This window comes from Grampus griseus, assembly GCF_964374135.1.
Source record: "Grampus griseus genome assembly, chromosome: 11".
In the NCBI taxonomy this organism is placed as follows: domain Eukaryota; kingdom Metazoa; phylum Chordata; class Mammalia; order Artiodactyla; family Delphinidae; genus Grampus; species Grampus griseus.
In genome coordinates, this window is record NC_139005.1 from 53,029,325 (window position 1) to 53,050,792 (window position 21,468).

General features: G+C 40.1%; 1 protein-coding gene across 11 annotated transcripts in view; it reads right to left on the bottom strand.

Moving 5' to 3' along the window:
• GRIP1 (glutamate receptor interacting protein 1) overlaps window positions 1-21,468 on the bottom strand; it is a gene marked incomplete at both ends in the record, with an annotated part of 697,367 nt that overhangs the window by 204,636 nt on the left and 471,263 nt on the right. For 9 of the 11 annotated variants that reach the window (XM_082666958.1, XM_082666956.1, XM_082666952.1 and 6 more), the window contains one exon: window positions 9,945-10,025. The exons of the other annotated variants lie outside the window; for them this stretch is intronic. In XM_082666958.1, coding sequence (XP_082523084.1) covers window positions 9,945-10,025 — 81 coding nt within the window. The remainder of the gene's footprint in view (window positions 1-9,944; window positions 10,026-21,468) is intronic. 11 annotated transcript variants of the gene reach the window in all.

Sequence of the window (21,468 nt, forward strand, 5' to 3'; positions counted from 1 at the left end):
GATAAAAACACATGATATTGTGGGTGTTCATAAAAAGAAATGCTTATGAAAGTCAGAAGCTGTAGGAGAGCTCCATCGGGAGATGGAATATGATATGTGGGGACGACATGGGGCATCAGCATCAGATGTGTAAGTTCATTTCATCCCTTTTTGATCTGAAGAAGTCAGGTTTTTAAGAGAGAAGAGGCCTCTATTTAGTTAGGGATCTACAAGGCTGCAGGGTAACCCTTGGACGTTGCCCAAGGCAATCCACTCTCCCAGCCTTTGAAATGACACCTCCTCCTCACTCTACAACCCTTCCCCTCCTTCCTCTCTGTGATGACCTCACCTATTATTTCAAGAAGAAAACAGAGCAGTCAGAAGAGGACTCACGTATCTGCTTAGCGGGAAACCTACCATAATCTTCCTGCCCCTGTGCCTCTGGAGTCATCTGCCTGACCTCCTGCTGACACCTCCACTGCATGCTGGATGCCCCCCCTGGAGCCTCTTCAAAGGTTTTGCTTTCGCTTTCATTCCCTTTCCCTCCTGCGTCAATTCCTCCCACTCCACTAGATCAACCACGGTCAGCACACAACACGCTGTATCCTCTCCTGTATTTAAAAAGGGAGTCTCCCCGAGACCACATGCCCCCTCCGGCTACTGTCCCATTTTTCTGCTCCTCTTGATAGAGTCTTTTGAAAAAACATTTTTTAAAAAATTTATTTATTTATTTTTGGCTGCGTTGGGTCTTCGCTGCTGCGCGCGGGCGAGCGGGGGCTACTCTTCGTTGCGGTGCGCGGGCCTCTCTCATTGCGGTGGCTTCTCTTGTTGCGGAGCACGGGCTCTAGGCACGCGGGCTTCAGCAGTTGTGGCTCACGGGCTCAGTAGTTGTGGCTCGCGGGCTCTGCAGTGTGGGCTTCAGTAGTTGTGGCGCATGGGCTTAGTTGCTCCGCGGCACGTGGGATCTTCCCGGACCGGGGCTTGAACCCATGTCCCCTGCACTGGCAGGCAGATTCTTAGCCACTGCACCACCAGGGAAGTCCAAGTGTTTTGAAATTCTGAAAGAGTTGTGCACATTCTCTGCCTCTGTTTACTTAGGTCCTATTCTCACCTCAGCCCACTCAAAGCAGGCTTTTGCTCCCACCACTTGACTGACACTTCTCTAGTTAGGGTCCACTACAAACTCTCTTCTTACACAATCCTTTAGCCAATTCTCAGTCCTCGTCTTATTCATCTTACCATCAATACTTGGTTCAGTTTTTCTCTCCCTCCTTGGTCCCATGTGGTTCTTAACTTGGATTCCAGGGCACCACATTCTCCTGCTTCTCCTCCTACTGCCTCCGTTTCTTCAAGTCTTTTGCTGAAACTTCCTTCATGGCTGACCTCGGAAGGCTGGAAGCCCCAGGCTCAGACCTTGGACCCCATCTCCATCTATCTGCCCTACGAAGATGGTACCCCTCATCCCCAAGGGTGTAAATACAAACTGATTGCTCCAAAATTTATATCTCCACTGACCTTTCCTCTGAGTTCCCTACTTCCCCCTTCCACTGATCCATTTCTTCCCCAGGGTCTGTCTCAGTAAATGGCATCACTACTTACCCAGTTAAGAGCAAAGCCCTTGGACTCATCCCAGACTCCTCTCTTCCTCTCACATTCCACATCTAATTTGACCATTTTTACTACCTCTACCTCCATCATCCTAGTCCAAGACGCCATCATTTCTTGAGTGAAATAGTACAATGGCAACTGATCTCCCTGTCTCTGCTCCTGTCTCCTTAAAGTCTATTTTCCATATAGACGCTAGAGAGATTTAAAAAGAAATGCATCAGTACCTCAACTGTTCAATCCTTGCAATGGTTTCTTGTCACACCAAGAATAAAACTGAAGCTCTTACCTTGGCTACAAGTTCTACAGAACCTACCTTTGTCTCTCCCTCTCTCCAACCTCATCTGTTGCCACTCTCAGCATTGCTTCATCCTTTCTGGCCATGCTGGCCTTCTCTCAGTTTCTTTAACAAGCCAAGCTTGTTCTGACCTCAGGGCCTTTGTACTGGCTGTTCTTTTTGGCCTAGAATCCTCTTTCCCCAGACCCTTATGGGTTCACCCCTCATTTTAGGCTCACTCAGTTGTTACTGCCTGACTGAGGCTATCCTTGACTTTCTTTTCAAACACAGAGTCCAGGTCTTTCTGCCCACCACTCTCTACACCTTATACTAGTTTATTTCACTTTATTGCACTTAGCACAGCCTGACCTTATGTTAGGCAGTCAGTGCTTGTTGAATGCCAAGTCTCTCCACTAGCATGCCAACTCCAGGAGGACAGAGGCTTGTAGGATACTGCTAGCTTCTGGAACACTACTAGGCACATATAAAAAATGAGTGAGGATCATTTTAGTTATAATGGCCTTCGGGAGCAAGTAAGGGATTGGCTGGAGGAAAAATAAAGGCCGTGCGGTGAAATATGCAAGGGTGAAATGCATGGAATCAATGTGTAAGCAGTTTACATTTACATGCAGAAGGCAGGACGGCACCAGGGGAGTAATCAAACTCCTAAGGAGAACAAGACTTTCCAGGTGCTATAAAGTTTCCCCCCACTGCCCCCCGGTTCTGAAGCAGAAATCTTCCTAACATCCGTTTACCATCTAGCTCAGTAAGAGTCCTTAGAAATGTACAAGAATGTTTACTATTAAGAGAATTGAAAATGTATATACTGAGCACATTGCCCAGAGTCAGTCTGTACTCACTGAATCGGACATTGGGAGATCTATGTGAACTGATGTTAGAAATCTATCTGCCAGGTGAAATGCTCTGCCACAGAGCAAAGTGACTCCTTTTACTCATTCAGTGTTATCTTAAGACTCTGTATTATTCTAAGGTTTTAGAAGCGAAACACAAAGCAGAGAGTTACGGTGTTACCTGTTCAAGAACAAGTATTTAAAAGCCTGCTTCGGCAATTTCAGGTTTTTTCCTTGAAAATTACAGATGTACAGAACAGATGACAGCACAGCCTAAAGCAAACTAGCAGCCTGCTTCCTCAGTTTCTGCTAGCCCTCAGTTACTTAAATAATGGCATGACCCCTATGAGCGCAGCCTCTACTCACTGACCCACCTGTAATCAAGGGCACAGTCAGTGATGACTGAGATAGATTCTGCAACTTGGACAGACAGAGGCCACCCACACAGGCTCCTGCCCACCTTACATTTTCTTACATTACTTGAGAGCAGAGGCTCCATTGGCCACTAGGAGGCAGTCTTTACACCTCACTCTCATTAAGAATTCTCACCACCTTCTTTCACTCACTGCTCAGGACTCTGGTAGAAATTCATTGTTACCTAAATGCATTTCAGATAAAATTTTATTTTGTCCACTACTTTCTAGCCCTATGACCTTGGCATGTTACTTTAGCTCTCCGAACTTGTTCCCTCAACTGTTACAGGGAAATGAACAAAACTTAGTTCCTGCAGGTGTTGTGGAAGAAACGCAACATTATTTATCAAAATGGTTAGGCCAATACTTGGAACACAGCATGAAATGAATGACAACCAGTATTTTTATAATTTATCTATGGCTTCCCTCACTCTCTCTTTCTAGATTAGGTTACTCTTGTGATCACTGCATTCTTGTTATTTCTTAGGCTTTGGGTTAATATTGTTCTCTCTCCTTGCTATCAGCATTTCTTTCCATTTTATAGCAAAAGCTCCAAATGCCTTCCACTCCCGTCCAAACGCCCCATTTCTGCACTATAAATCAACGACTACTCGTCAATATACTGACAAACTGAAGTTCTCAAAGGCATTTCTTTGGAGAAGACTCTCACTCCAAGCCAGTGTTTCCCAAAGTATAGTGTATGTAAACATTGATGGATATATTTGAGGGAACACATAAAACTTAAAAAAAAAATTTTCAGTTATAATTTTTAAAAACTTATATTAGAAAAATATAATTAGCATATCAAATTCAAGATCATAAAGCTTAGGATAAAGATAAGGAAAAAAGTGAATCAATTTAAATTTACTTAAAATCATATTAATTATAGTCAAGGTGGAACAAACATATATAACAAACATTATGAAGATGACACGACTGAAATTGGGGGGCTGTTCTAAGTCATGTCAGCCCTAATAAGAAAGGAGTATTAATGAGCTCAACTGCTCTATGCTACATTAAACTGTGTAGGATGGTTCTTTTCTTTCCCTAGTGCCAATCAATCCATACAACTCTTTTATTATTATTTTTTTTTACAGAGCAACTATTTTAAAAAAATTTTACTGGAGTATAGTTGATTTACAATGTTGTGTTAGTTTCAGGTGTATAGCATAGTGATTCAGTTATACCCATACATATATTCATTCTTTTTCAGATTCTTTTCCCATATAGGTTATTACAGAATATTGAGTACAGTTCCCTGTGCTACACAGAAGGTCCTTGTTGGTTATCTATTTTATCCATACAGCTTGCACCCAGCCAAATTCTCTAAAGTCACTTAATTAAAACACCCTGAACTGAAGGTCTCCCTAACCTGGGGAGCGGGAGAATTCATTTATCTTCAGTGCCAAAGTAGTTGACAGAAAAGACTTTCTCCTGTGGCTCTTGTGCACGTCTCCTTGAGCCTCCTCGTGAAATGTTTCCAGACACTGGGAAGCTGTGCTGGCCGTCGTCAGAGTCATTCTTATGACTTCGTGTACCCAGAGCACGACATTGACCAAATGCCACCACTCCTGGAACACAGCGGGGCTCAGGGAATATCCAAGCACAGCACTAATTCATTACAAATAATTTCCCCTAAACTGCATGCTGAAAGAACTATTGTTTAAAAATCATTTGCTGCCTATGTACCACTTCATTATATTCCACCCGTGTCTACGAAGGCAGGAGAGAGGTTCAAACATAATAGACTGTCATTTGTCTGAATCGCTAATGAAAGCTGCAGCACTGAACACACAAATCAAGCTGCTCGTTTTGCCCAGCGCTATTTGAGAACTCAGGGTGTACCACAGAGCAAAGTGGATCAGCTCTCCGGGGGAAATCCTTCATGCGTACCTGCCAGAAGAAGTTATAAGTTCTGCTTTGCATCACTCTATTTACAGACTCCAGCTATTGTTGCATATTTTTTGTGGCCTTTTTTCTATAGCAGCACACGTTCTCGAATGAATCACTCTCATCCTGTCGATTGTATTGTTAAATTGTGCTCAGACTTTCTCTTTAGGTGTTAGAGGATCGCACAGACATTTTCTGTTCAAACAGGAACAAATGAGACTTGGGGGAGAGACCTCTGGCCTTTGAAATTCTCTACGTAACTGACAGAACTGTAAGACATTTAAAGTGTACAATGTGACGATTTGATACACGTAGGCATTGTGCAGCCCCGTGCTTTGTATGACATGACATACTTGCTTGAGTCAACTGAGTTTGGTTTCCCATCTGTGAGACCCGCCCATTTCTTGGAGCAGCTCAATGGTGGAACTAAACAGAGGAAGGAGAACCAGGCCCGAAAATCAGAGGAAATGCCCTTCATCCACCTGAAGAGTGTTAGAGCTATAAAATCCTATTGTAAATGTCACACTATATATCTACTATAATCATGAAAATTTAGACCAATGAAATGTCAAATTGTGTGTTAACAAAGAGGAAAATGCTGAACAGGGAGGGCAGAACCTTCAAAATTCCTGTCCTTCCCCCTTAAATCAAGGTTGCCAGCTTCTCTGTGATACCAAGGGCACTGTATTATTTTCCACACTTTGACTTTTCAGTAGGTGTCAATGCTTCCTCCATGTATTCTAAACAGCGTGAGTGTATACATCTTGGGCTAATGGGCATTTCAGACTCTCAGCTCCATATCTGTACACCCTCTGCAAATACTCAAATGTGAGAAGCAAGAAAGACATATCATCTTCATTTCATTATGACCAAATTGATAAATGTCTTTTCTCATATTCTAGGAGGAAAAAAAATTCCCACACAAACTTCTGAGGGCTCATTTTGGCTACAGAGTTAAGATAATTTTCCTGGGGCACCAAAGTTTGGAAATGACAATGGGTGTGAACACTTGACATCTTCCTGCTTTTGTGAATTGCCCAGAATTCTTTGTCAAAACTAGCATAAACAAAGAAAGCTATCCTACCTGGAAAAAGTATGTGAATCAAATAAATAATACACTAACTCTAGGCCTTCAGGTCTAGTATAGTATCCTGTCTTTTCCATTCATGAACATTAGACAGACATGATTAAATGCCTCATCTCTAAGTGGCTAAAGCCACAAATTATTGTAAAATGTGCTAATCCAAGAATCATACAGATATCCTGTAATAATCTGGACAAACCCTCAGGTGGTCAAACTCTGATTCACCAGTAATCTCTCAAATAAAGGAAGATCAGACCAACAGATTCTTTTTAATAATCATAGATGTGTAGTAGAATCTGTTAGTTCAAAATAGCTTTGTACTTGGAATTCATCAAAAATGAGCTCAAAAAATGAGCGGAAGTGAGACTGAAATATGCCTCCTTAATAGTTTTAAACAGAATGTTAAGTCTTTAAATTTAAACTTCAGTGTCATAGATAGTCGTGTCATTTCTTTTTTACTAGCATGGTTATTAAAAATTTTACAAAACCTTATGAAAGACTAAAAAACCTTTTTTTTACACATTATGCCATAAGAGACATGATTAAAATGACGTTTCCAAATAACAAGAAAAATGCATTTCCCCTTTATCCAAATCAAATGCATTTGGCTCCTAAGAGATGTTTAATCCATTCCCTTTTTTGAGAAGAGACAGGAGTGGGCCGAAAGGATTTACAGTTAGAATTGTCATTTCATGAAGGACACATATTTGACTTGTGATTATAAAATAACTGCTATAGCAATCTTGAGTTTAGACAGTGGTAGTAGATTTTGATATGAATGAAAAGCAAATTATATTTTTGTTAACATTCAGGGTCACTTCTCTGGGTCAGAATTATTAAAAGTTACGCTTTGTTATGCCATGGAAATAGTGGAACCCATGTTAAGAAACCTTATCTATGTATATGTATACAAATATTTATTCCAGGAAGCATCAGGTCTCTATAGAATTAGTTTCAAAGAACAGCTTAAGCTTTCATAAAAACGTGTATAGAGAGCTTTAAAATGCCTTCCACTACCTTGTACTCTTCCTCCCTTACACCTCCCCCCCTTCCATCAGAGAAAGTGTTCACATGAACGATCAAATCCAATCACCATCATTGGATCGGTGGGGAGAGATGTGAGGAAAAGCCATAGCTCCTTTAAAATTCCAGCTTCTGGGTGTTTGCTTATTGCCCAGGAATTGGGGCACCAAAATCTGCCCTGAGAAGTGCCTTTGCACTGAGAAGATCCAGGGGCCAGTAGAGGAGCCACGCTTTCCTTTACGCCTTTTTCAGTTCCTTGGTGCCTTTTTTCTTTAGACACATCTTTCCTTGCTACCAGGGTGGTGATAATACTTTTGAGGGAAGTGAGGTTGGGAGGTAAGCACAGGAGAAAGAAAAACAGGCTGTAGGGCTTCCCTGGTGGTGCAGTGGTTGGGAGTCCGCCTGCCGATGCAGGGGACGTGGGTTCGTGCCCCGTTCTGGGAAGATCCCACATGCCGCGTAGCAGCTAGGTCTGTGAGCCATGGCCGCTGAGCCTGCACGTCTGGAGCCTGTGCTCCGCAGTGGGAGAGGCCACAACAGTGAGAGGCCCGTGTACTGCTAAAAAAAAAAAAAAAAAAAAAAAAAAACAGGCTGTAAACTTTGATTTTGCTCTTTTAGCTCCCCGGGGTCCACCTTCATTCCTCGGGAGGACACTTCGGGATTTTTCAGCCGAAGCTCCAGCAAATAATAAAGAGTGTGCATTTTCCAGGTCTCTGCGCATTTTCCTCTCTCTCTCTCTGACTTCACAGGGATAAAGGTTGCCATGGTAGGTGACTGGTTAAGATTTCTGGATGCTGGATTTAGATCTCCCTTTGACTTAAGTATTTGGCCAAAGATCAGGGGAGAGTCCCTTTTTTTTTTTTTTGCCAGAACAAGAATTAATGGGGATTTTTAGGTAAGACAGTAAAGGTTCAGTACTCCAAGTGTCAGAACTCAGTCAGGACGCAGTTTCCAAGAAGTTCCCTAATTTACTGTTATTTCTTAAGATATAACAGTAAGTCCTCATCAGTTATTAATCGCTTTGGTTTCTTAGCCTTCCGGCTGGTGAACTCTTTTTTTCTCTTGGGCTGTTCTAAATAATTAAGAAGATTTTGAGGACGCCCAACCCTTCTGGCTGCTGCCTTCTAAGAGAGAACAAAAGGGTGTTTGTTCATGTTCAAACTCCAGGAGAATAACCCCTGAAGCCTACAGAAAAGGTTCCTGATTCCAGTGACTTAAAAACTGACCTGAGGAAGAACAAAAGGAAAAAGTCTATTACGAAGAATCACTGTATGTCATGAACTAAGGATTATAATTAACAACTTCTCTGTACCTAATATGTAATGTTAAAAACTACTTATGGACTTTAAGGAAAAGCCTGGCCCATAAACCTGTGTTATAATTTAGTATGTAACACTAGAAAACCCATGAAAGGAAAACATGAGACTAGTCGGTGCTTTTCTTTAGTACCACATAAAGTGGTAAGGACAGTGGGAAGTCTCTTCAACGCTTCCCAGCAGAGTACTGAGCACCAGCTAATTAGAGAGGCCAAGAAGGAATTGATGGATAACTGGCATTCTCGAGCTTCAAACTTTGGGTACTTCCTTATTGCTGACAAGGAGAAAGCAGAGAGCACAGCACAGAGCTGATCGCAGTAGTTTTTCTAAACGTGATCGGCACTAAGAATGACGTTTTATAGGATGGAATAGAAGAAATCTCAGCACTGGGTGATGCCATCTAATTACAAATTGCAAGTTACTTTAGAATCTTCAAAGCACACAAACAAGGATAGGTAACATTCACAACATGCCTCTTTCTAAGCCAGGTACTTTCACTATGAGTCTAAGCCTTCAGAATAAGAATAAAAATAACCACATGTAGTTCTTATAAAAATAAATAATAATCACGAACAGGGCAGAAACTGGACTCATCTCGCTCTTTACGCAAATGGAAAATTCCCCTTTCATTGACAGATCTGCCAAACCATTCAATTTAACATTGGAAACACTGCTTTGTTTCTCCTGGATTGTTAAACTACTGTACTCTAGAATCCTGTCACTAAGCTTTAGCTGTACTCAATTTGCTTGTATATAATATAGAAAGACGTTAATTTTGATAAATTTCTAAATGTATTAATGCTTTTAATCCTTCTCTTAAGTATAGTTGCTACCATAAGAGGTTTTCCACAAATTACCGAGTTCAGATAAAGTTTGAATAATATTTTGAATCTCCTTCCTCCTTTAATTTTAGAATGTTTATGTCAAAGTTTCAAAATATGGAAGTTTGGGATAAAGACATTTTAAGATATTTCTGAAAAATCTTTTGTTGAAAAAAGTAGGTATCGTTTATTGTACTACAAGGAACCTAATCACAGCTTCCTAAGGAAACAAAAGTCCCAGAATTCTACAAGAGTTGTTCGATGGAAGTAAATCCAAGTTCAACGAGACAAGAAGAAAAGAGTAATTTGTTATTCAGCATATATATGATCTGCCACAGCAATTCTGAACCACTTTGTTATGCCCGGTTTGTCTCAGTAAAGGGATAGATGCTGCTGTGAGAACCATACCCTGAAATCAGAGGTGAAAGTAAGTCAATGAGTGAGAGCTGATATAAATTCAAGTCATTTTACAAAGGATTTGCACACAAGATGAATTTTCACAAGTCTGCAAGCTTTTCCAGAGTCTAGCTTTCATGAACGTTGTTTGAACAAGTTGTATAGAATGCAGTCTCCACCCTATGAAATAGCATTTTTTTTTTTTTTTACCAAGTTGGAACTATTTAGGATCACCAAATAACAGGGTTCAAAAGGAAAACAGCTGAAAAATCCAGCAGTCTGGTCTAACCTGGGATGCTCTGTCTCCTCACAGCCAATGCTCCATCAGGCGGTTTTGTCTGGCTGGCGGATTTAGTGTAGGGACTCTCATCTGCAAAGGTACAATGAAGGGTTTGGTTAATTTCCATCCAGTTTCTAATGTAGTGAAGATTTTCCAATGGACTGCAATCCTTCTGCCAGAGAGAGGTGATAGGATACAACAGAAAGAGTCTGTAGACCTGGGTCCTAACCTTGGGTTGGCCATAGGACAAGGTCAAGTCATTTAAAATGCTCTGAACATCAGTTTCCTCTCCTATGAAAGAGGGATATACTTTTTCATCCACCTCTTAGGATTGTCAGGATCAAGCTATAATGCACATGAAGGCATAGAATGGTAAGAAGTTTGTAAATCCAGTACACAGATTATTCGCCTGTCACCTATATTCATTGATAAATAAGCATCGGTGACTATCAGTGATCAGAAGACAAAGAAGGAATAAAACGGCTCAATGGGCACTAAGAATAAACAGGTAGAAGAACAAAGGAAATGAAATGGTATATTTCAGAGAAGCAGATGACAGAGTATTAGTATTGCAGGGGAATAAAGACACAGAATTAGTGGGTTCCTCTTGGAAGTAGGAACTGGCATCCAGTGGAAAATAAAGGGACAGGGACATTCAGAGCAAGACCAGAGAAGCTAGGTTAAGAACAGGGAAGGAAGGATGGTTTGGGGAAAGAAGACATATATTGCAATGAGCTGATGTGCCCTCTTTTAGAAAGAGATGGAAATAACTTGCAGAACCAGAAAAAGAGCAACTGAAGAGACAGGAGCACTAAAGCCTAGTATACCTGTGACAGGCAAGAAGCTGAATGAGCAAAACACCAGGTGACAAAATCATACAAGCGATGGATCCATCAAATTCTAAGTAAAGTGATTTTTTTTTTTTTAATCTAGGAAAGGATTTAGTCTGTCTTGGAATATAGGAATAATGACCTAGGATGGCAAATATCTTCTTTCTAGTTTGCATGGGACATTTGTATAAAGTAAAAGAGATGTCTGAGTGACAACCTTAAACATTTTCAAGAATAGGATGTATCTGGCCTGAGCAGACATAATGTAAAATAATTACCTAGCAGATCTACTCAAGCTGGATGACCCAAAGGTTACTTCTGGCCACACTATCAGGTTAGTTTGTGGTTGTTGTTGTCACTGTTGTGATAGGAAATCATTAAAGGAGTAAAAAGTATTATATTGTGCATGGCAAACTATTAAATATAACAAGGATTTAATTCAGCAACAAGACTTAGTCACCTGAGAGCATAATTCTCCCAACTAAGTAGTCTGTGTTGCAAAACTGAGGAACTCGATTCCTCTTTAGGATGTTCTTCTGGTTGAAATGATTCACGATTTCTTCATAAAACTAACAAGGTCTTTGTAAGCAATGACAAAAACGAAAGAGTAACACTGCTGTAAGCTGCAATTAAAAAATGGCAGTCATGCTGTTTCATGTTTCTATTCCATTTGTCACACGATTCTTTAAATTCTTCCAACCATAAAGATAAACTACCAACTTTCAGATACCAATACACTTAACAGCGTCACTTTTGCTTAGGAAGCAGTATCCTAGATCTCTGACTCTTCTCTTTGCAAATGTGATTTTGAGTAGAATCACAAACCACAACACAAAATGCAAGCATTATACTACAAAAGTCTTCATTTTGCTATACCATGCCCACCTGAGTATTTGAACTCTTTTCTCACAGTGTTGATTTAATAACCAGGCAATATGCTTTATATAGCACCCATTAAAACAAACTTACCATATGTTAAAATCTGGATTCTTTATAAAACCAGTTTAAAAATGTATTTCCTTTTATTATCTAAAACTTTGAAACTGTATATTTATGAGTACAGAGCACTGAGCCAGGAGATACCAATCACGACGACCAGTTTCAGGGGACAGCATCTTGGAAGCCTAAGGGCTTTCCTCAGTTTTCAATTTGTCTAGAGTCCAGCCAATTAAAGTCTTGGGTTGAATTCAGTGTTGGATTTTCTTAAAGGGCAATAAGAGATTTGACCAGGAGACTCTGGGGTGTTTTGCACTTGATGCTCTATTTTAAGGAGGCATGTCTTTAGAAATTTACTCAGTTTGCATTACAGAAGCAGTCAACCCTGGTAAAACTATTTTCTCATTTATATTTGAAAACGTCCTTGATTTAGAGCTGAGAAGTCTAGTTATACACATCCTTAAAAGGTTGAAACTGAATTATAGATGGCCACCTGGCCAGCCTCTGCTTATCCACTCCCCAGCGCCCAGCCTCACTCCCAGTATCAAGAGTGTCCTTGCTGAACACAGGCAGAAGTAGACAATTACCTAGAAGTCAAAATTTGCATTGGTCAAAGGACCAGAGTGAAATAAGTTTGATATTATCTGAGAATAGCTTACCAAAGTTAAGGTGGAAGCAATAATTCTTAATGGAAGTGAGGCAGAATCTCGGCAACATTCATCATGAGTTAAGGAGAGCATAGCAACAGAGCAGCATGGCGCCTTTTAACATTTGCTTTTAAAGAAACTTTTTCCTAACAATATATCTTTAATTTAAACCTCCAGGAGGCATCGTAGGCCTTTTGTAAAAACCTATCCATCAGAGAATACGCATCAATTCTCTTGATGTGATTTACGCAAAGTCAATTCTTGATTCAAACTTTGAAGATAGAAACAGAGGGAAGACATTGAATGAATCAGTGGCTGATGGCTCCATAATAGGATATTCAAGGGCAAGAATGTCTGGGGAGCAGACAGTCACGGAGAGCTGTGGAGTCTTCCATGGTAGTTTTCTCTTAAGTCCTTTAATGGCCATTTGTAGATATATCACTAGAATCTCATGATTATAAGGGATGCTCTAGACCACTCTTTCATTTTAGAGTCAGGACTTGAGGCCCAGAGATGAAAATTTATAGAAGGACCTGCATCTAGAATGAGTCTAGACTGAATTTCTTTTATTCCTATTTCTGTGCTCTGTCCTCCTTATGTTATTTCCTTTTGGATAGACAACAAGGTTTGATAGGTTATCAGGTATCACACATTTCGGCATCACACAGGCCACACTGGACACACCACTCCAGCAGACACCTGGCATCATGTAAGTCAATTACTTTGGAGAAGTCTACAAAAATGAGCAATCTTAGCCAGTTGCTTTTGTGTGTATAGATAAATCTCACTTCCCTCTCTTCCATATACTTATTTGCCTAAAATAAGTAAATTTAAATTGTACTGCAGAACCAAGTTATACCTTTAAGGTCACTTATTTGAAGACGAAAATTTTAAATAAATGCCAGTACACATGAAAAGATGCTCCACATCACTAATTATTAGAGAAATGCAAATCAGAAGTACGACGAGGTTACCACTTCACACCGGTCAGAAGGGCCATCATTAAAAAGTCTACAGATAACAAATGGTGGAGAAGGTGTGGAGAGAAGGGACCCCTCCTACACTGTTGGTATAGCCACTATGGAGAACAGTATGGAGGTTCCTTAAAAAAAAACTAAAAATAGAGCTACCATGTGATCCAGCAATCCCACTCCTGGGAATATATCTGGAGAAAACCATAATTTGAAAAGATACATGTATCCCAATGTTCAATGCAGCACTATTTACAATAGCCAGGATATGGAAGCAACCTAAACGTCCATCGATGGAGGAATGGATAAAGAAGATGTGGCACATATATACAATGGAATATTACTCAGTCATAAAAAAGAATGAAATAATGCCATTTGCAGCAACATGGATGGACCTAGAGATTGTCATACTGAGTGAAGTCAGAGAGAGAAAGACAAATATCATATGATATCACTTATATGTGGAATCTAAAATATGGCACAATTGAATCTATCTACAAAACAGAAACAGACTCACAGACATAGAGAACAGACTTGTGGTTGCCGGGGGTGGGGGGAGGGAGAGGGATGGACTGGGAATTTTGGGGTTAGTAGATGCAAACTATTACACTTAGAATGGATAAACAAGGTCCTAATGTATAGCACCAGGAGCTATATCCAAATCTCCTGGGATAAACCATAATGGAAAAGAATATAAAATAAGAATGTATATATGTGTATAACTGAGTCACTTTGCTGTACAGCAGAAATTAGCACATTGTAAATCAACTATACTTCAATTAAAAAAATAAAATAAATGCCAATACAGTTCACTGTTCCTCAGTAAAGGCCTCAAAAGTTTCAGTGAATTATAAGATCTATGGTAATACTTCTTTGATTTATCAGGAAGACACTAAATAGACTTTCCAGTTCCATCTAATTATGTAAGTGAATTAAAAAATAGCTCAAATAACAAAGGAAGGAATCAATCTATAGATAATGTCTCTAGAACAGTGCCTGACTCATAGTATGCATTCGTTAAATATTTGCTGATAGATGATTAGACTGCATTTAACTTTTCAAACTAGAGCATTTATTGTAAGTAAGCAAACTGAAGAAAGTCAAACATTAGTTACGAGCTACCCTGCCTCCTCCTTCTGATTTCAGTTTCTAGGTTTACACCCTATTGCTTTTAAAGCCACATCACCACCTAACAGCTATTAAGTATTGCCCTATTGTATGTTCAAAATCTGTGACTCTTTATAAAAATATTAAAATATATTTCCTTTAATTTTCGTTCAGACTACAGAAAGGTTTATCGCACAACCTTTAACATAATGCCTTTAAACAAAAGAATTCTGATTTTCATACCAGATGCCCAACCTTGACTTTGATGGTGGATCATGTTAACAAGGGATCCTTATGGAAAGTCACTATAGGGGCAAAGGAGGCATTGAGCTAGTGAGTCACTGCTCACTGAAGTGAATGCTGCAAGTAATCATCAAGGGCACATCAGGGTATCAGAACTGTCAGCCTTTCAACATGACATCTTAGCAGCTAGATAATCACTGTCACATATGATGGCCGCCCATTGCCGTTGGTCATAACAAGAAAGAGCACGGGTCCCCTTTACGGTGACATCCCATAAGGCTAGGGAAAATGCCCTCCATTAAATGGAGAATAGACACTGTGACAGAGACACAGAAAGGGCTTAGTCAAGCATGTACTTAAAACAGAAGCGGAACAATGGCAGGGACCCATCTATCCCTCTTATTTTCCCTAATTTGGCCACTCTCCTTATGTGCCAAACACAGGAGCGGCAAACACAGATCATTTGTTTTGATTACATGTTCCGAGTGAAGCTGGTATTTACAAACTTGGGAAGCAAATGGCAGACACCTAAGAAGCAAGGTTTCATTCTGCATCACAACCAAAGCCCATGCTGCAGTTGGGAGAAACCCATCTTGAGGAATGGACTCATGTCTCCTCATGTTCTCCTAACCTTGAATGGTTGCCTGGCATCAAATAGCATCCATGTGTAATCAGGCGGGTCCTTGTCTCCACCTTCTACTTCTCCCATTCCCAGAGTCTGGGCTTCCCAGAGAAACCAGATATGACTATGGTTTCAAGAATCTCTAGCTGTTTACAGGGCTTTATTTTTTATTTTATTTTATTATTTTTTTGTGGTACGCGGGCCTCTCACTGTTGCGGCCTCTCCTGTTGCGGAGCACAGGCTCCGGACGCACAGGCCCAGCGGCCATGGCTCACGGGCCCAGCCTCTCCGCAGCATGTGGGATCTTCCCGGACCGGGTCACGAACCCGTGTGCCCTGCATCAGCAGGCGGACTCTCAACCACTGCGCCACCAGGGAAGCCCAGGGCTTTATTGAAAAAAAAAAATTTAATTTCCTTTGGCTGAGACTAATCAGTCTACGCTAAACAATTCCTAGCAACTAATTATGCACAATTGAGGCGCCTGCTAAGCCAGAAAATCCCTCAACTTCTTGATTCGGGAAAAAAAGGCATTTTGTGCAATTCAACATTATGACCATTTCCTAGCAGCAGGGAGGGAGACAGCCAGCTCATGCCACAACGTTCATGCACATCGTTACGAACGCAGAAGAAAACTGTTTCTCGTGAGTGAACAAAATGAAATCCATTGTGAAGGAAATAATCTGTCCCTAGAATTCAATTACATTCCACAAATTTTAGTGCCTACTATGTGCAAACTAAGAAAGTGGATATAAGATAATAAGACTCATATTAGATCCAATTTTATATTTACCATTAATGAATGGTGATGGAGGAATCCTTATTACGTCATAGGTTGGAGACTGGAGCATGTGGTTCATTAGCTGAGGGGCAAAATGAGCATAGGCTCAGGGTACTGGTGGAGGTGGGACCCCGTAGGAGAAAGGTAGCTCCACTGTGATGAATTAGTGCAGAATTTTGCAATCAGAAAAATCAAGAAACAGGCAATGTTAATTTTCAGCTAGCCTGGAAGTTTTGTGTGGTGTGGGACCATAATCTTTCCAGTACTTGGGTCTTGTGAACATTTTATCCCAGCCCAGCGGGAACATACTACAGATTGTCTGTTTCTCTCTCTCTCTCTCTCTTTTTTTTTTGTAAGTTTGAGCAACATGGTCTTGGTAGAAAAGTAAGACAAAAATATTACAAGGAAGAAAAATTACAGCACAGTGCATCTAAAACAGAACCAAAAATAAGAAAAACTGACAATATATTTAAAAAAACTAAATCTTTAAAAATTTTTTTAAAAAGACAAATAATTCATCACATTCAATTGGGTTATACTCCAGGCATACATTTTATTTTTAATAAATTTACAAAAGCCATAGTGAGTATTTTTTTATTTTTATAAACTTTTTATTTTATATTAAAATATAGTTAACAATGTTGTGATAGTTTCATGTGTACAGCAAAGTGATTCAGTTATACATATACATGTATCTATTCTTTTTCAAATTCTTGTTAACATTTGAAAATCAGTTGCTGCAATTCAGAAAATTCCCAGAACAAAGGAGATAAAGAGAACTATTATCACAGACAATTCAGAAAAAAGCATTTGATAAATTCAATATATACTAATGATATAAAACTCAGAAATTGAGACACAAAGGAGCATCTTGACTCTTGAAAACAGCTGACAAACCACAAACCACGGCCCTAAGACAATGCAACTCGTCCTTGTTAGAAAACAGGAGTATATATGCACAGAGCTACGGCTATTAATTTGCATATTATCTCTGCCTGCTTGTTTGCTCCACTGTCAGTTTTCTAGTAGTGACAGAGATTGACAATGGAGCAAAAAAGCAGCCAGAGATAATATGTTTCTCTCGTTTTGACATTAGACCTCCAGTTCAGTTTGCTGCCTTGCTGGTGGCATACTCTAAAATTTAAGCAAGATTTCCTGAAGGCTAGCTGTCACATGGTTTTGATCATAGATCTTAATTCTGTCTTTCTCTACTTATTAAGACAAGGTATAACTACAAGCACAAGGCCCTGCATAATTTAAAGAAATGCAAACTCAATGATATGGCCAAATATTCCTCTGCAATCCAAAATAGTTCTTAATTCCTGATTAAAATGACCCTGTTTCTCTAGAGCAAATGAAAAGTACACCCTTAATCTCTCCTAGAGTCAGAGGCTTCTGGGTGCTACATAGACTTTAGCTCTATTGCTTTGGCATGACTTTTTGAGAATAAATTAATTTTATCTCCTTCCCTACTGGGGTAAAGTGGGCCACACAACTACGTTTAAATCAGAAGGGAGCAAGAAAGATCTGAGCTTGAAGGCAGGAGGCAGAGGCAGTGAGCTGCTCCATTACAGTCCCTTTCCTATGAAGAGATGATTCCCCCTACTCCAAGCTACTTCTCTCCTCTCTTTTGTTATTTGTTTTGCATCTGCACGGCATCATTGCCTATCCTTTACTCTGCAGGTTTCCTTACAGTTTTCTCATTCTGACACTGATGTGCTCTATATTCTTAAAGGGGACCAGGTCTTTTGATTCTGAACATTAAAAAACATCCAAACAGAGCAAAACTTCATTTTAAAATCGAATGTATGGTGGTTTCTTCACACTGACAGAATGTCCTCTAAAATTATATTAATCACAATCACATCATCATTTCAGGGATTAAATATTACAGCTGAAATGAATGCTAACTGAGGAAAACAGCTGAACAATCATAGACAGGAAGACACTGGAACTCACCAAAAAAGATACCCCACATCCAAAGACAAAGGAGAAGCCACATGAGACGGCAGGAGGGGCGCAATCACAATAAAATCAAATCCCATAACCGCTGGATGAGTGAACACAAAGTGGAGAACACTTATACCACAGAAGTCCACCCACTGCAGTGAAGGTTCTGAGCCCCACACCAGGCTTCCCAACCTGGGGGTCCTGCAAGGGGAGGAGGAATTCCTAGAGAATCAGACTTCGAAGGCTAGTGAGATTTGATTGCAGGACTTCAACAGGACTGGGGAAACAGAGACTTCACTCTTGAAGGGCACACAAAAGTAGTGTGCACATTGGGACCCAGGGGAAGGACCAGCGACCCCATAGAAGACTGAACCAGGCCAGGCTGCTAGTGTTGGAGGGTCTCCTGCAGAGGCGGGGGGTGGCTGTGTCTCACCGTGAGGACAAGGACACTGGCAGCAGAAGTTCTGGGAAGTACTCCTTGGTATGAGCCCTCCCAGAGTCCCTCATTAGCCCCAACAAAGAGGCGGGGTAGGCTCCAGTGTTGGGTTGCCTCAGGCCAAACAACCAACAGGGAGGGAACCCAGCCCCACCCATCAGCAGACAAGCGGATTAAAGTTTTACTGAGCTCTGCCCACCAGAGCAACAGCCAGCTCTACCCACCACCAGTCTGTCCCATCAGGAAACTTGCACAAGCCTCTAAGGTAGCCTCATCTACCAGAGGGCAGACAGCAGAAGCAAGAAGAACTACAATCCAGCAGCCTGTGGAATGAAAACCACATTCACAGAAAGACAGACAAGATGAAAAGGCAGAGGGCTATGTACCAGATGAAGGAACAAGATAAAACCCCAGAAAAACAACTACATGAAGTGGAGATAGGCAACCTTCCAGAAAAAGAATTCAGAATAATGAGAGTGAAGATGATCCAGGACCTCGGAAAAAGAATGGATGCAAAGATTGAGAAGATGCAAGACCTAGAAGACCTAGAAGACCTAGAAGAGCTAACAAAAACAAACAGAGATGAACAATACAAAAACTGAAATGAAAAATACACTAGAAGGAATCAATAGCAGAATAACTGAGGCAGAAGAATGAATAACTGACCTGGAAGACAGAATGGTGGAATTCACTGCTGCAGAACAGAATAAAGGAAAAAGAATGAAAAGCAATGAAGACAGCCTAAGAGACCTCTGGGACAACATTAATCACACAAACATTTGCATTATAGGGGTTCCAGAAGGCGAAGAGAGAGAGAAAGGACCTGAGAAAATATTTGAAGGGATCACAGTGGAAAACTTCCCTAACATGGGAAAGGAAAGAGTCACCCAAGTCCAGGAAGCACAGAGAGTCCCATACAGGATAAACCCAAGGAGAAACACGCTGAGACACGTAGCAGTCAAATTGGCAAAAATTAAAGACAAAGAAAAATTACTGAAAGCAGCAAGGGAAAAATAACAAATAAAATACAAGGGAACTCCCATAAGGTTAATAGCTGATTTCTCAGCAGAAACTCTACAAGCCAGAGGCATGACATACTTAAAGTGATGAAAGGGAAGAACCTACAACCAAGATTACTCTATGCAGCAAGGATCTCATTCACAATCGACGGAGAAATCAAAAGCTTCACAGACAAGCAAAAGCTAAGAGAATTCAGCACCACCAAACCAGCTCTACAACAAATGCTAAAGGAACTTCTCTAAGTGGGACACATAAGAGAAGAAAAGGAGGTACAAAAACAAACCCAAAACAATTAAGAAAATGGTAACAGGAACATACATATCAATAATTACCTTAAACGTGAATGAATTAAATGCTCCAACCAAAAGACACAGGCTTACTGAATGGATACAAAAGCAAGACCCATATATATGCTGTCTACAAGAGACCCATTTCAGACCTAGGGACACATACAGACTGAAAGTGAGGGGATGGAAAAAGATATTCCACGCAAATGGAAATCAAAAGAAAGCTGGAGTAACAATCCTCATATCAAATAAAATAGACTTAAAAATAAAGAATGTCACAAGAGACATGGAAGGACACTACATAATGATCAAGGGATCAACCCAAGAAGAAGATATAACAATTACAAATAAATATGCACCCAACATCAGAGCACCTCAAAACATAAGGCAACTGCTAACAGCTATAAAAGAGGAAATCGACAGTAACACAATAATAGCGGGGGACTTTAACACCTCACTTACACCAATGGACAGATCATCCAAACAGAAAATTAATAAGGAATCACAAGCTTTAAATGACACAATAGAGCAGATAGATCTAATTGATATTTATAGGACATTCCATCCAAAAAGAGCAGATTACCCTTTCTTCTCAAGTGCACACGGAACATTCTCCAGGATAGATCAAATCTCGGATCACAAATGAAGCCTCGGTAAATTTAAGAAAATTGAAATCATATCAAGCATCTTTTCTGACCACAACTCTAGGAGATTAGAAATGAATTACAGGGAAAAAACCGTAAAAAAACACAAACATATGGAGGCTAAACAATATGTTACCAAATAATGAAGAGATCACTGAAGAAATCAAAGAAAACATCAAAAAATATGTAGAGACAAATGACCATGAAAAGATGATGATCCAAAACCTATGGGATGCAGCAATAGCAGTTCTAAGAGGGAAGTTTATAGCAATATAAGCCTACCTCAAGAAACAAGAAAAATCTGAAATAAACAATCTATCCTTACACCTAAAGGAGCTAGAGAAAGAAGAACAAAAAAACTCCAGAGTTAGCAGAAGGAAAGAAATCATAAAGCTCAGAGCAGAAATAAATGATATAGAAACAAAGAAAACAATAGCAAAGATCAATAAAACTAAAAGCTGGTTCTTTGAGAAGATAAACAAAATTGATAAACCGTTAGCCACACTCATCAAGAGGGAGAGGACTCAAATCAATAAAATTAGAAATGAAAAAGGAGAAGTCACAACAGACACTGCAGAAATACAAAGCATCCTAAGAGACTACTGCATGCAACTCTATGCCAATAAAATGGACAACCTGGAAGAAATGGACAAATTCTTAGAAAGGTATAACCTTCCAAGACTGAACCAGCAAGAAACAGAAAATATGAACAGACAAATCACAAGTAATGAAATTGAAATTGTATTTAAAAATCTTCCAACAAACAAAAGTCCAGGACCAGATGGCTTCACAGGTGAATTCTATCAAACATTTAGAGAAGAGCTAACACCCATCCTTCTCGACTCTTCCAAAAAACTGCAGAGGAAGGAACACTCCCAAACTCATTCTATGAGGCCACCATCACCCTGAAACCAAAACCAGACAAAGATACTAAAAAGAAAGAAAATTACAGACTAATACCATTGATGAATATAGATGCAAAAATCCTCAACAAAATACTAGCAAACAGAATTCAACAGCACATTAAAAGGATCATACACCATGATCAAGTGAGATTTATCC